The sequence below is a fragment of the Photinus pyralis genome, unplaced genomic scaffold (genome assembly GCF_008802855.1).
Source record: "Photinus pyralis isolate 1611_PpyrPB1 unplaced genomic scaffold, Ppyr1.3 Ppyr1.4_LG1, whole genome shotgun sequence".
Lineage (NCBI taxonomy): Eukaryota > Metazoa > Arthropoda > Insecta > Coleoptera > Lampyridae > Photinus > Photinus pyralis.
The window spans coordinates 6,373,118-6,387,998 of record NW_022170249.1 but is presented as its reverse complement, the minus strand read 5'-3'; the positions used below and the strand labels follow the sequence as shown (position 1 = coordinate 6,387,998).

At 34.4% G+C, this 14,881-nt stretch overlaps 2 protein-coding genes across 2 annotated transcripts in view; both read left to right on the top strand.

Moving 5' to 3' along the window:
• The first annotated feature begins 247 nt into the window (after positions 1-247).
• LOC116159943 (U3 small nucleolar ribonucleoprotein protein MPP10-like) lies at positions 248-2,357 on the top strand. Its single transcript, XM_031473053.1, has 4 exons — positions 248-403; positions 513-1,399; positions 1,454-2,106; positions 2,152-2,357. Exons 1-4 carry the CDS (start codon positions 327-329, stop codon positions 2,302-2,304), a joined length of 1,770 nt encoding a protein of 589 aa, XP_031328913.1. The 5' UTR covers positions 248-326; the 3' UTR covers positions 2,305-2,357.
• A 3,784-nt stretch (positions 2,358-6,141) lies between these two features.
• LOC116168853 overlaps positions 6,142-14,881 on the top strand; it is a 13,440-nt gene continuing 4,700 nt past the window's right edge. Inside the window, exons 1-5 of the mRNA XM_031484879.1 lie at positions 6,142-6,281; positions 6,441-6,565; positions 6,614-6,762; positions 7,137-7,241; positions 14,586-14,875. Of these exons, the coding sequence (XP_031340739.1) occupies positions 6,258-6,281; positions 6,441-6,565; positions 6,614-6,762; positions 7,137-7,241; positions 14,586-14,875 (693 nt within the window). The 5' untranslated portion in view covers positions 6,142-6,257. The remainder of the gene's footprint in view (positions 6,282-6,440; positions 6,566-6,613; positions 6,763-7,136; positions 7,242-14,585; positions 14,876-14,881) is intronic.

Sequence of the window (14,881 nt, the reverse complement as noted above, 5' to 3'; positions counted from 1 at the left end):
ATACGTAACAAAATTATAGGTTGATCGTTAGATCAGTTTTAATATTAGTATGTAAAGACGCAATAAACAAAAATTTCAGTAACGAATAACAGGGCGACAGTCTCATTTATCTTAATTTGTCGATCGATGTGATTGGACTCACTTTTTGCCCAACTTTGTATATAAAGTTGTAGTTTAAATATGCACGTAGTTCATATGCACCATTTGGTAGTTTAAGCTATACCTTCGTATTTGAACTAATTTTATTATAACCTTAACATTCAGTAAACAGAAACACGCTACATTTATGTACTTTCAATGTAATTTAATTTTTTAACACAAGAAAGATGAATGTACATAATAGTGTTGAGAGTATTTTAAACGTTTTTGAAAATGTGGTATCAAAACCAGAAAGTTATTTAAGGTAATTTGTTTGATCTTTTATGGCATGTTAACATTTCTTAAATTTGTCATGTAAACATAAGATACACTATAATTGGATTTTTGTGTTAATTAAACTCTTCTCTGTATAGTGCCGAGGAGAAATTAAATGGAAACATTCGCAAGCTACTAAAAACTTCATACGACTTTTCAAAACAAACAGATGCAAAAACAACTTCAAATGCATTACCCGAGCTAATAATTGACAATTTTGACTTGGAACAGATATGGCAACAATTAGAGTTGCAAAACAATTTTATTTTAAATAGAAATGTTAATACAATTAGCAAGCTTGTTGTTTCAAAAGAAAAATTATTCTTCGAAGAAACGACCGATGATGTAGAGAGTGAAGAACCAGTAGAAGAAAATGTCATAGATGATGGTGCTGAGCAATCTGATGCAATCTCTGAATTAGATCATACAGATAATGAAGAACATGAACCGATCCCTACCAAAACTAAACCATCAGTAGTTGATGACAATTTTTTTAAGTTAGATGAAATGAACAATTTCCTTTTATCTGAAGAGAAGAAAGGTAGCGACAATAAAAAACCCCCAGAATCTGACTCCGAATCAGAAGGAAGCGTAGATATGTTTAAAGAAGATTCGGATAATAGTGATGACGATCCTGAAGCATATAATAACAAAAAAAATCCCAGATATAAAGATTTTTTTGGAAAATCTCAGCAGCAACCTGAACAAGTAGAAGATCAAGAAGATTATTCTAATGATGAGGAAGACGATTTTCATGATCATTATGACGAAAGCAATAACTTTAGTAACGAAAATGATGAGATAAAAAAATTTAAATCTCCATTAGAATTAAGGGAAGAACGACTAAATGAAAAAATTAAAGTTTTAGAAGATGCTGCGATCAGCGATAGACCTTGGCAATTAAAAGGAGAAATTCAAGGAGAAAATCGACCAATTAATTCACTTTTGGAGGAGGTCTTGGAATATGATGTGGGTAGCAGACCAGGTATTCTAAATAAAGCAAGTGGTAATTTCTCTTTGTAATTGTGGTATGTTTCAGCACCTGTAATAACGGAAGCTACAACAGTGCTGTTGGAAGATGCCATAAAACAACGAATTAAAGATAAATGCTTTGACGACGTTGAACGCAAAGAAAAACCTGTAGACACACCTTTAGAATACAAGAAAAAGCTTGTTTTAGATCAAGAAAAAAGTAAGCAGTCTCTTGCGCAAATATATGAAAAGGAATTTTTGCAGCAGAGAGATGCTTTACAAGCTACAGAAGAGAAGGAAGAGGAAGAACCGGCCTTGCACAAGGAAATCAAGTCTATGTTGAGTAGCCTATTTTCAAAGTTGGATGCATTATCAAACTTTCATTTCACTCCTAAACCAGTTGCACCAGAACTTAGAGTGGTTAATAATTTACCTGCAATTAATATGGAGGAAGTTGCTCCGGTTGCGATGACTAACGCATCACTTCTTGCACCCGAAGAAGTTAAGGTGAGGTCCAAGGGGCAAGTTATAGGAAAAGATGAAAGAAGTAAAACAGACAAAAAAAGAGAAAGAAGGAAAAAGAAAAGCAAACAAAGCGAACATGCCCAGCAAAAGATGAAGATGACTTTGTTGAAAAAGCCTGGTCTTGGAAATAAATACAGTAAGGAGAAAATGAAGAAGATGATAGAACAAGTGTCTAAAGATACAAATGTTGATAAGGTAATGTATTGTTAAAAGTTCTGCGTATTAATTTTGTTGATTTAGATGGATGAAGTTGTTGGATCTAAGCGGATAAAATCCTCAAGTGCATTTTTCACTCAGCTACAAGAACAAGTGTCGTCGCAAATTAAAAACACTTCAAAAACCCACAAGAAAATCAAAAAACAAACTTTCAACGCTAAGCAACTAAAATTATAAAATGTACATATTCCATTGATCTGTAAACATTAAATAGTTTCACAGGATTTAAATTTAATGCATTAATGAGACATACTTCCATATGACAAAACAAAGGGTCAAAAATATGTAAATATTATTTACATGGATTTACAAAATTTAGTTTTACAGTGATGTCTTTAACTTGAGGTACCTACCTAGTTCAATTTATCTCCTATAAAGTGAATTATTAAAATGGCAGAGCAAAGCTATGCAAACGTTATAGGTCTATGATGCCCATCTGTCTGTCTGTGAGCACGTTAACTGCCGAACGCTTGGTCCAGTTTGGTTCAAACTTTGCACAATTATCCTATATACCTACCACATGTAATAAGCCTACTGAGAATGGGTCAAATCCAATGATGCGGGGTCACATCGAGGTTTTTCAGATCTGCTTTAGGGGTTTATTTTGGCTTGGCAGTGTTTCACAGTTTAAGTATCGTCATTGAATAATAAGATTCTATTAATTTGTATACAAACATTTCACATGTACAAATAAATTGAGCTTGAAACTGCCCAATGGCGTCTACTTAAGTTAGCAACATGTAAAACAATGTATACAACATATAAAAGAGGGGTGCAATAAAACCATGGCTTAACATAATTTTGGTAATTGGATTTATTGTCGAATTTTTGATAAAATAATGAGAAATACACATGAAAATAAACTAATTCGTATATCAATGATGAGAAAAAAATCTTCTTTCGATTGGTGTTATTATAAACCCTCTTAAGTTAACATGGGGGGAGCAACAATCTGCAAAACGTTTTTCCAATGTTAATTGCCTATATTCGGTTTCGAAATATTCACCCGGTATAAAAACATATAGGTACACTTTAAAAAATGTACACTGTGTTGCCTTTAATCAGGCGGAAAAATGTTAAGTATGTACAAGCATTGTGTACAAGCAAAGAGTATAGTACAAGTACTACATTTTGTTGTTAATAATACAAACGTAGTCCTTATAATGCATAATGCATCAAATCAAAGGCATTATGGCGATATTTATTCCGAGGGCGACAGAGCCCGAGGGCCTACATAATACCTACCATATACTCTGTAGCTGGAACGGTATCGACTATCGAGCGCCAAAATCGCGTCCCGCAATAATTTTAGGCAACCAGCATAACGTAGATATTTTCATCCTTGTCTGGCACGTTGTTTTGTAATGTTCTTTTGTATTATTATTCTTAGAATGGGATCATTGGGATGGGTGGGATCTTCTTCTCTTTTTTTTTAATTCCGGAACACATCTCGGAATTTTTTTTTATTCGGAACACATCTCGGAATGTTTTTTTTTAATTCCGGAACACATCGGAATGTTTTTTTTTGCTTTCCGAACACATCGGAATTTTTTTTTAATTCCACAACACATCAGAATGGTTTTTTTAAATTCCGGAACACATCGGAATGTTTTTTTTAAATTCCGGAACACATCGGATCGGAATGTTTTTTTTGTGATGTTATTAATTGGGATAATTCAGGAATAAAATCGTTTTTGATTACAAAAAGGCTTTTTTTTAAGTTGAAAGATGATTTCAAAAATATTTACGAATGCTAGGCTTGCACTTTTGTTTTTCATAATTTGCTTTTTTACGATATGAATCGAGTTAAGGATCAACGCTACTTACATTTTTTCATTAGCATTCTTGTGGTGTGTAGGGCAGGGATTGAATTCGCCATGAGGAGCTACTGTAGTAGTTTGGGTAAAACGTGCCTCTCCCTGTTTGGAATGGTGGATGGACTTCATTTTAATATTAGGTGTCCTCCACCAGCTACCTGCTAACCTTCTACAGCCACTGAATCTCCAACCAATTGGTGCTAGGAAAATAATTAAACTTCCCTTAGATTATGCAGCTGAGCAGCTCTACTTCAATTGATGCAAATAGAAGAATAGAACGAGTGCTTCATCTAGGGAGACGATGCCGCAGCGCTGAAGGACCTACGGGGCGTGCGATTCAATAGGGAATATGCATGTAATTTTTTTAATTTTTTAATCGCTTTTTTACATCGTTCTAACATAGTAAAAAGAGTAAACACTGTTAGAACAATTCAATTTAACTTGTAAAATAATATTTAAAACGTTGACTTTATTCAATGTGTTTAAGCGCCGCCACATTTTCAGCGGGCCTTGGATGACGTCACAAGCCACCACGAGTATTTGTTTACTTTTAGAGTTGATTTCAGATTTTCAGTTGTAATAGCTATTTAGACCATGGAAAAAGCTAAAAAACCATTTTATAGGTATTGTCTTGTACCAAAGTGCAAAAACACTATTAGAAATATTCCCGATAAAGTGTATTTTGCAGTTCCAAAAGGACGACTCCCAGAGCGTTCTCAATTTTTTTACAGTTAGTGAACCCTAAAACAACCTTTTTCAACAATTGTGCCGTTGATTCTTGCAAATCGACGGACTATGCAATTTTTTTTCAAAATCCGATGAATTTTCTTAGTTAACAAATGGAATAATTTCCAAAATACCATCAAGAAATGTAAATCTATAGTAGGCGAATGGAAAGCTCTCGGAAAGACCTACATTAAAAAAAAATACGTCCAAACCCGAGTTCACGAGAAATCAGCTTTTTACTTCGGACTTGTTTTCGACACAACAAAAAATGATTTTGCAAATCGGGTCGCATCGAACGATTCTTTAAAGGGTGAGCTTTTTAATGCTTCTATTTTACCAAAATGTATGATTTTTATTAATCAGAACGCCAAGGGCCTATTATATAGAGTAACCTTCCTTGTTATATTTCGGGAGATATTCAATTTGTTAGTTAACTAAAAAAAATTCCACAGTCCATCAATTTGCAAGAATCATAGGGACAATTTTTGGAAATGGTTGTCTTAGGATAGTTTAAAAGACCAAGTATCGTTTTGTAAATTTGTTTCTTTAATTATGCAATAACTATCAAATCTACGGTGATCGGGTTTGTCATATTGTTTTGTTATCAAAAGAAGTGACCAAATACGGATTTTCAAAAAGATCGGATGAATTTTACTTAGTAATAACCAATTGATCATCTTCGGGATTGCTTTTTTTATATTTTTCCATAAAAAACAATAACATTTGAAAAAGAACGTTTCATACCCATTGTATCTTATAGAAAATTCAATTTCTAAACCAATTCATTTCTCTTCATTTTTTCCCTTAGAGTAATAGTTAACGAGATAATTGAAGTCAAATGCGAAAAGAAACGACATCTTGCCATTTTTTCATCGTTTTTTGTTTATACATAACAATATATTCCGGGAGTTTTCGGCTAGGGGGACTCTGGTTTTCGGATTCAGCGGATCTTTTTACATAGAAGACACTTGATTTCGTTGAGTGAAATGACAACACCCAGCTCAATCTGCCCAAACTGTAATTTGACTGCACTAAGTAGAAGTACTTATGAATTGACACAACAAATGCGATCGGGTGGCATTTGACGTCACTTTCATTCGTCCAATAGTGAAGCGTTTCGCAAATTTGAATTTCGTTCGCTTATTTTGCACTTTTGAATTAACATTTTTAGCAATTAAAAACAAACTAAATAAGAAACTAATGGTTTAAGTATAATGTCAGGACAATATTACAATAAATATTTGCTGGAGAAAGAATCAAGTAAATTTAAACCACATGCATATTCCCTATTCGTAAGGCTCATATGGCGTTGCTAAACATCATGTGTAATTTGTAAAGGACCGAAATTTGATGTTTTCTTTTTTATGTAATTTTGTGTTAGTGTGTAGTGTGCTAGTAAATAGGCAAATGAAAAATAAGGAACTATTTTTTGCTTCAACCGAAATCGCGCAAACTTAGCCACGTCCAGATGTAGATATTCTGTGGTAACCTGTCTTTGATGGGTATTATTTTGAATTTTTAACGGTTTGTAAAAGTTAAAGTTTGTCTTTGCCCTGCTGATAAAGCAAAAAGCTTGGCAAAGACGTGATGGACCCAAGCACAAACGAATATGTATGTAACCATTCTTGATGTATTTATACAATCAACTTATCTAGCACCTTCGTTGCAAGTTTCTATGCCCGTAGTACTACTGCATGTACTTTTCTTAGGAATTAGTTGTTAATTGAACTTGATAGTTGCTTGTATAGATGGTAAAGTTAAATTTTGTAGGTTAAAACACGAGAGAAAACTGAACGGAAACAAGATGCTGACGATGAGTGTGATAAAAGCTCTCCAACTTTTGTAGAGAAACCGTCTTCTCGAAGAGTCAGTTTTGCTAGTATGAATTTCATCAAGTAATGTATATAAATTACATTTTGTACATTACAAATTAATTGTTGTAGGCAATTTGCCATAGACCCGGAAAAGAATACAATATGGGATGCGACATACGAAGAAATGCTCACGTTAGATTCAACGCATTCTTCTGAAAATGTGCATGGTACACTGTCTGCGCGGCAAACAGGCAGTTATAATTCGGATATTAGAAAAGGTATGCATAAACACTATATTTTAACCTTGATTTTAAATATTCGCTTTCATCTAAAACACAGTTGTTCGAGATGAGAAATGTGGCGCGTTCTTGCAACAACTTCTAACTTTCTGAAATTTTGCTTAGTGGCTAGTAACGATTTATCCACAACTTGTGTTTTTATTATAAAATGTAAAAAGTTGTAGATGACGAAAGGTACTATTTGTTACATTGTATACTACAAGCGCAGTCTTACTGGCCACCAACAATTAATAAAACATCAAAATTTTTAGAAATTGAAATAGAATTTGAGTAACTAAATACAGAGACAATCAAAGTCAGCTCCGAGGTCTGCTCAAAAACACAGTTTTGTAAGAAATTTTGTGTTTTTCTAGAACATGTTGGGGATGCAGAAGATTTTCAACTTGATTTAAACTTACCTAATATATGGATGGATAAGGAAAATATAAGTTTTCCAAACAATAGTCAAACGCAAAAAGGTAAGTATACCCAAAATTTAAGACAGAATTTCTCGAGGAATTTCTGATTTCATCAGCCTATTGCCATATGCGAGAAATGGCTTTGAAATGTTGTTAGATCAGTGTTCTGCAAACTTTTTACGTAGTCGAGGCTAAATAGCTGTAAAATAATTTATTTTCAAAAAAAATTAGTTACCGGGCGAAACCGGGTTTTTCAGGCAGGTGAAATGAATAGAAATTGGGAAAAAATAATTAAAACAGCTGAATTTTTCCGCGGGTGAAATCACGGAGGTTGAAAGGAGTGGAAAGTGGTGTTTGGCAAATTGTGGCAAAACTATTAATTTTAGAGGAAAATGTTTAATGTAAAAGTTATCGAGATTAAAAAAATGAGCAACTTTTGTATCTGCACTATTTTCACATAACCTCCAATTTTCGTAGAAAAACTGGAAAAACTGTTTCTTTCGTTTTTTATTCTTAATTTTGCGAAAAAAGTCGTAGGGGTTTGAAATTTGCAGTAAATATAGTTTGTTGTATGATAAAAGAGGAGATAATTTTTTGGGCCCGTAAAGTCGAACCGTTTCCAAGATCTCACGATTTCTGAAAAAAACCACCTCTTTTTCAAGGGGATGAAAAATCTATTTTTTTTCGTCGTACAAAGGTGCGCGGGGTAGCAAAAGTTTCGTAAGGACTTACATTTTAATAATCAAAAACAAAAAATATCCCCAAAAAAAATTTTAAGAAAAGCGGCAAGAACTGGGGGAACAGTTTTAAGATATACCGTTTTTGACAGTAGGTAAATAGCTTTTTTTGCAACTAAATTAACGTTTTGGGTCCGCGCTAATGAAAAGTTTTTGAAATCTGTCTTTTCTCTCCTCTTTAATGTTGCTAAAATATTTTCTTTTGTTTCCTAGTGCCTTAGTGTAGTGCCCAACTGCCTTAACTAAAACATCTTTATTATTTCTTTTTTCTGCATTTTTACCGCAATGAAAGTAATTCGAAGTAAAATCGAATTCTTTTGCTTCCTGAACAATTTGTTTTTGTTCACTAACCTTCCTGCCTGTTTTGCAGCTGATGGGATTAAGCTGGGCCTGTTGATCTATAATTTACAGGAATTATGAGTTCTAAAAAGAACACTAAACACTAAAAACAGCGCGTGTTGTCGCGGTTTTGAAGAAGGGAGACCCTACGCAAATCGAAAATTACCGACCAATTTCGTTATTGAGCGTATTCTCTAAAATATTAGAAAAAATTGTCTTCAACCGGATAACGTCTTTTATAACAAAGCTTAAAATTCTACCACCCAGCCAGCATGGGTTCAGATCGGGTAAGTCAACAGAAACCGCATCATTTGATCTCTTGACACACAATTCGACACCAAAAAGTTTATCTCTATGCAACTTGTTCTATATCCACTTTTGGGCGAAAATGAGATATAATCACCATTGGATGCAGAAAAATATACTTGTTCTATATCCGTTAAAATATTAAAGCTATCTTATTCGATAGCAGAGTTAGTGTGTTCTATATCCGAGACAAAATACAATTCCGAAGGATTATACTGTTCTATACCCTCTTAGAAATCTGGCGCGCTTGAATTTGTTCTATATCCTACTTATTGTATGGTAGTTTTCTACCATAATTACTTTGTGCAATATCCCTGTAACGAATGTGGGGATATCAGATACAAAGCCAAACGCGTTGCAGGAAATGTTGCCGCAAATGCCAAAAAATGAGCAAGAATTCTACAAAATTCTGTTGTCCAAGAACAAAACAAAACAGAAAAAGAATGCAAAAAAATTAAAGAACCTAACAAATAAATGAACGTGAAGTATCACTATAATCGCCTATTATTTTGTCAGAGTTTTGTTTACTTTTATTATAACAATATATTAAAAATTTCAGATGATTGGTTCTTTTATCACGTTGAATCTTAACAAATAAATTCTGCTTAAAGTGTTCTATATCCTTACTTTTCATAAAATTTCATGTAGAATGTCCTATATCCAATTTGTTTTTTGTTTTACAGCTGAAATCTATGTAGAGTTTTGATGTCATACCTTTAGTATTATTCTAGCAGTGGAAACATGTACCTAAAATAAAAATACTAGTGTTCAGCCAGTAAGGTATGTCAATATCTTAATGTCCATCTTTGAAGTTGATTTTCTTAAAACTACAAAAAGTGGATTTAGAACAGTATAATTCTTGGCTGACGAATTTAGTCGTGCATTTGATACAATCAAAAGTGATAACACCTGTTACAAGTTAGACCAACTAGGAATTAGAGGTCAATTTCTTGAATGGATTAACTCATTCCTATCAAACAGACAGTTATACGTGGACATTGACAGTGTACACTCAAACAAATTTAAGGTTAATCTAGGCGTCGCCCAAGGATCGATACTGGGCCCTCTGATATATTTACTATACGTGACAGACTTAAATACTCATGTGAAAAGTGGCAAAATCATTAGTTATGCTGACGACACAACCATTGTGGTAGCAAGAGACTCCCTCTTGGATTTAAAGCTAACAGCTCAAACTGCAAATGAACAATTTAAAAACTGGTGTAACTCGAATCAATTAGTGCTAAACTAACAAAACTGTCTGTATGTATTTTGGTAAATCCAAGCAAGAAATTATGTCTTCCACTCCTAACGTCAGCCAGTATACCAAGTTTTTAGGTACCCTTATTGACGACGATTTATCATGGACATGGTTTTTCCGGTTTTTCTAGGAAAATTGGAGGTTATGTGTAAATAGTGCAGATACAAAAGTTGTTCATTTTTTTATTCTCTATAATAATAATAATAATAACTTTATTAGATCGTAGACCAAAGTATGTGGCATTGACCAAGTCGGTAAAAAAAAAACATAGTTCTTAACTTTTATATTGAACATTTTCGCCTAAGATTAATACATAGTTTTGTCACAAATTGCAAAATACCAGTTTCCACCCCTTTCAACCCCCGTTATTTCACCCGCGGAAAAATTCAGCTGTTTTAATTATTTTTCCCCAATTTCCGGTAACTAATTTTTTTGTTAAAAAATATTATATAGCTTGGACTAATGTTCAAAATACACATACGAAATCGGGAAATTTAATTTTAAAATACAAAAGGGGTATTTAATGAGAAATGAGAAAAGGCGGTCCAAATTTTTGGTAATGGTTGACAAGCTGCTTTCATTTCTTCATCGATCGTCTTCCGACGTTTTCGCTTTTGTGTTTTTATTGTACTGTAACATAAATTTAATTACGTGATTTATTTATGCTATTTGCATATGTTTATCTTTACTAAAAGGGTCTGTTGTTAAAATGTCAACGAAATATCTTCTTAAATAACAAAGTTGGTATTTAGCAGTCTTTGCAAGCGCCCGACTGAGTTTTACCATATGCAGTATATTTGCCTTTAGTAGAAGCACCTTTGATTAAAATTTCAAAAAATATGTCCAGAAATGAAAAAGGTAGCATTGGGCGGTCTGCGCATGCGCATATTTCATTTTTGCTATATGCGAAATTTGTCTTTACTAAAAGCATCTTTGGTTAAAATTTGAAAAAATATACGTATCCACAAATAAGAAGTTAGAATTTCGCAATCTGCGCATGCACACAACCAATTTTTAGCGCATTTCCACAAAAATTAAAAAAAATGCGCTATTGTGACCACTTTGTCCGTCCGCTCGTTCGTTGAGACGCTACTAGTTCTTTATCTTAAGAGCTATTGTTCTACTTTTTTCGCTATTTGGTTCGTTATGGTGTCGAGGCTTGCACCAAGGAAGGCATTTTTTCTGCGTATTACTAAAAAAGTTATTTTAAAAAACCAAAATACCGTTTTTTACATGTTCCATAATTTTACACTTTTGCCGTTTATTAACGATCCTTATAGTTTTGTATTGCTGTCTGTCGTCTGTCTGTTGGTCTGTCCGTCTGTTCCTTTGTCTGTCATGAACTGAATTGCATGAAATTCAATATGGGCATAGATGTAGCCATATAATACGCAATGCCAAAAGTTAATAATAATAACTTTATTCCCTATAAAGACAAATATAACACGTCACAGGATCGTCAAAATAACATCAAAGCAAAAGAAAAACATGTTTGGAAAATTAAAATGTGTCTTCAAAAAATTCAAGTAAGCTGTAGTAAGGTTTTAACATTAGTATATTCATGACCTTCTTCTTAAAAAGATTGACGTGATGGATCTTCAATGTAGCGGGTAGGTGATTATATACTTTAATCGGCATGCAACGCGTGCTGTTCGCAGTGAGAGCAAGTCTATGTTGCGGGGGTCTTACATTGTTACATCTTGTATCATATTTATGTGCTGCGTGGTTTTCAAGAATCAAATTTCTTTTGCGTTTGTGTACATATGTGGCGGCTTCTAGGATATACAGAGAGATAACAGTCAGAACGCCTAGATCGACAAACAGATCCCTGCATGAGGTACGACTTGCCACTTTGAAGATCGCTCTGATCGCACGTTTTTGGTAAAGTAGTGCCCGATTAACATGAGGACTGGGTCCCCAAATGATAATACCATAACGCAATCGGGATTCAACATCTGCAGTGTAAACAGCTTTTAGTGCCGGGATGCCAACTGCGTCTCTGAGGAATCTGAGCTTATAAATAGATTTAGAGATAGTTCGACTGATAGCTTCGATGTGCAACTTCCATTTGAGATCATGGGAGAAGGTGATGCCTAGAATTTTAATGTTCTCCTGGTATTCGATTCCTGACCCTGCAATATTCAGGGATAATTGTTGGACACTCTGATGTGACGTTGAGGAATGAAAGCGTGTATATTTCGTTTTTTCTCTATTTAAGATTAGTTGGTTTCCTGTACACCATTTGAACATGGCATTTGAGATGGTATTGGAGTCCTTTTCAATGTTGCCTTGGCTGCTGCTGACGAGGACGGTCGTGTCATCTGCATAAAGAGTGACTGCGTTGATGGGGAGGTATGTAATTAGATCGTTAATATACAACGAAAATAAGAAGGGAGATAGGATCGCTCCTTGCGGTACTCCAATTCTGATAGGTAGCTCTTTGGAGTGATAATTTACTCGTCAGTCTTTAGAGAAATGCGGTATTCGTACGAATTGAGATCTGCCAGATAAGTAGGAGGCGAACCAATAAAGCGGGATTCCTCTAATACCATACTTCTTCAGTTTTAAAGTTAGGAGATCGTGGTTAACGGAGTCGAACGCTCTGCTGAGGTCGTAAAAGATTCCTATAGGAGCTGTTTTATTTTCTAGGTCGACAACTATATTGTTGTAAAGTTCCAAGTTCGCTGTAATGGTTGACATTCCTAATCTAAACCCATGCTGTTTATCGGAGATTAATTCGTGTTTATCGAAATATGTTGATATTCGTTGTAGCATAGCATGCTCCAGTAGTTTGCCAATGCAAGAACTAAGAGCAATCGGTCTATAATTAGAAATGCTAGAGGCGTCTCCTTTTTTAAAAATAGGGATTATGCCGGACTTTTTAAGACACAATGGAAATATTCCAGACGCAAACGATGCGTTGATAAGATGAGTTACTATCTTCGTAAGAGGTTGTTTTGCTTGTTTAAGTATATGAGGAGCAATACCGTCAGCGCCAGGAGAGCTGTTGTTATTTAGTTTATTAAAGAGGTCTGATACTTCGCACTCGGCATATGGGAATAGGTAAAAGGAATTTGCATGATTTTTAATGTGAGCTTGAGGGAAATCTGACTTAGGAATAGATTCAACTAGGTTGGTGGGTGTTGTCTGGAAAAATTCATTAAACAAGTTTGCCAATTTCGTGGGAGACTCGATCACTGATTGTTCAATATTGAGGGACATATTTTGGTGAATACTGGTACGCTGATTTGTGAGTGAATTGATTATTTTCCAAGTCGTCTTGCTAATATTTTTCCTGGCTCCCATTATCTTGGAGTTGAAGTAATTGAATTTTGTGTTTCTCAATAAAATCCTATGGGCTGCTTTCAGTGCCACAAATCGGTGTTTCAGACCAGGATACATTTTTTGTAGTATGTACAGGTCGTTTAGCTTTTGGTTTGAAGATATTATTTCACGAGTAATCCATGGCTTTGTTCGGAGTTGAGTCGAATCGATTCAAAATTTACAGTGCCCTTTTCGCATCTCGACCATTTATAAACCGAATTGCAAACTTTATAATATATAAAAGTATTTAAATGAAATTTGATAAAATGAAAATCTAACGCCAGTTTCAAAATTTGGTTTTGCGCATGCGCAGTGCCAACTTTTTAATCTATGGAAGCATTTAAATGAAATTTGATATATAATGGGCCGTATGAATAAAAGTAAGCAAATGCTTATACTTGCAAAACTCAAAGTAAATACTCGTAACTGCCCCTTCATACTGGTCTGTTTAGCAAGGTTTAGCAGCGCTGCACTGCGTCCTGTCCTTCTGCTTAGAAGGGCTGCTAAGTCGCCCAGTGCGAAGGAGCACTTACGAGTATTTACTTTGAATTTTGCAAGTATAAGCATTTGCTTACTTTTATTCATACGACCCATTGTAGGCGCTTGGAACAAAGGAAAATCTAATGTTAGTTTCAAAATTTAGATTTGCGCATGCGCAGTTCCAACTTTCTTATTTAGGAAAGCATTGAAATGTAATTGTTCTTATATACGGAAATTGAAGTAGGACGTCAAAAATGGATTGCACATGTGCAACGCTATCTTTCATATTTGTGGCCGGATTTTTACGATTTTAACAGAAGTTGCATCTTACAAATGGGAAATGAATGCAAGTGGAATTGCGCTTTCTGTAAATCGTTTACAATTACTTTTTAACTTGTTATTATATGCAACATGTTTGCATTTACTAATAACATAAGCTACCGAACTGAAATTCAAAAAGAACAAACTAAATGAATTGAAAACTGTAGGAGTAGGTAAGGCCACGGACGAGCGGGCAGAGAAAGTGGCTGTAATAGCGCACCCAACTTCGTTAAAAAATGCGTTAAAAACCTGCAAATGTTTACGTGATCTAAGTGCTGACATCTTTTCTACCTGAAACTACATGTCGACTGGACTATTACAGTATTACCTACAGTATTATAGGGTTTGTCATCTTCTTTAGTCAAATGATAAGATCTTTTTACCACAGAGCTTGGGGAGGGATGAAAAATTCAACTCGAAAATGTAACAGAAATAAAGTTTTACTATTGCACAATACAAAAGTTTCACATATTTTTACATAGCGCTACATTTACTATTTTGTTTACTAGAAATCACTTAATCTCTGCGCTAGTTTAACAGCCTAAATCGACTATTGGCGTTCCCTCGACCCATACAATTTATAACTATCATCCTACACTGTTTAATTAAAATTATAATTAGTTTTTTTATTTTTAGTTCATTCTTCAAATAAAGGAAACCGAAAAGTATTAGCACTGTCAAGTGTGCAATTTATGGGCAATAAAACTGTTTTAAACAATAGCGACATGGAATTGACTAGAGCTGTAACGTTTCAAAACGTTCGAAATATAACGCTACCAATAAATGAAGCTATGGATTATACGCAATGTGTGGCTGCCGAGAACCCCAATAAAGTGAAAAATTGCAAGAATGTAACGTTATACGATGCCAACATTGAATACACTTGTCAAATACCCCATCTTAATTTTCCAAAAATGCCTCTGGTGGTTAAC

Bases quoted from the DNA above. Each gene is read 5' to 3' on its own strand.
- LOC116159943 (XM_031473053.1), top strand. From the start codon at position 327: ATGAATGTACATAATAGTGTTGAGAGTATTTTAAACGTTTTTGAAAAT. The intron at 404-512 runs GTAATTTGTTTG...TTCTCTGTATAG, and splicing joins AAACCAGAAAGTTATTTAAG to TGCCGAGGAGAAATTAAATG. The intron at 2,107-2,151 runs GTAATGTATTGT...TTGTTGATTTAG, and splicing joins AAGATACAAATGTTGATAAG to ATGGATGAAGTTGTTGGATC.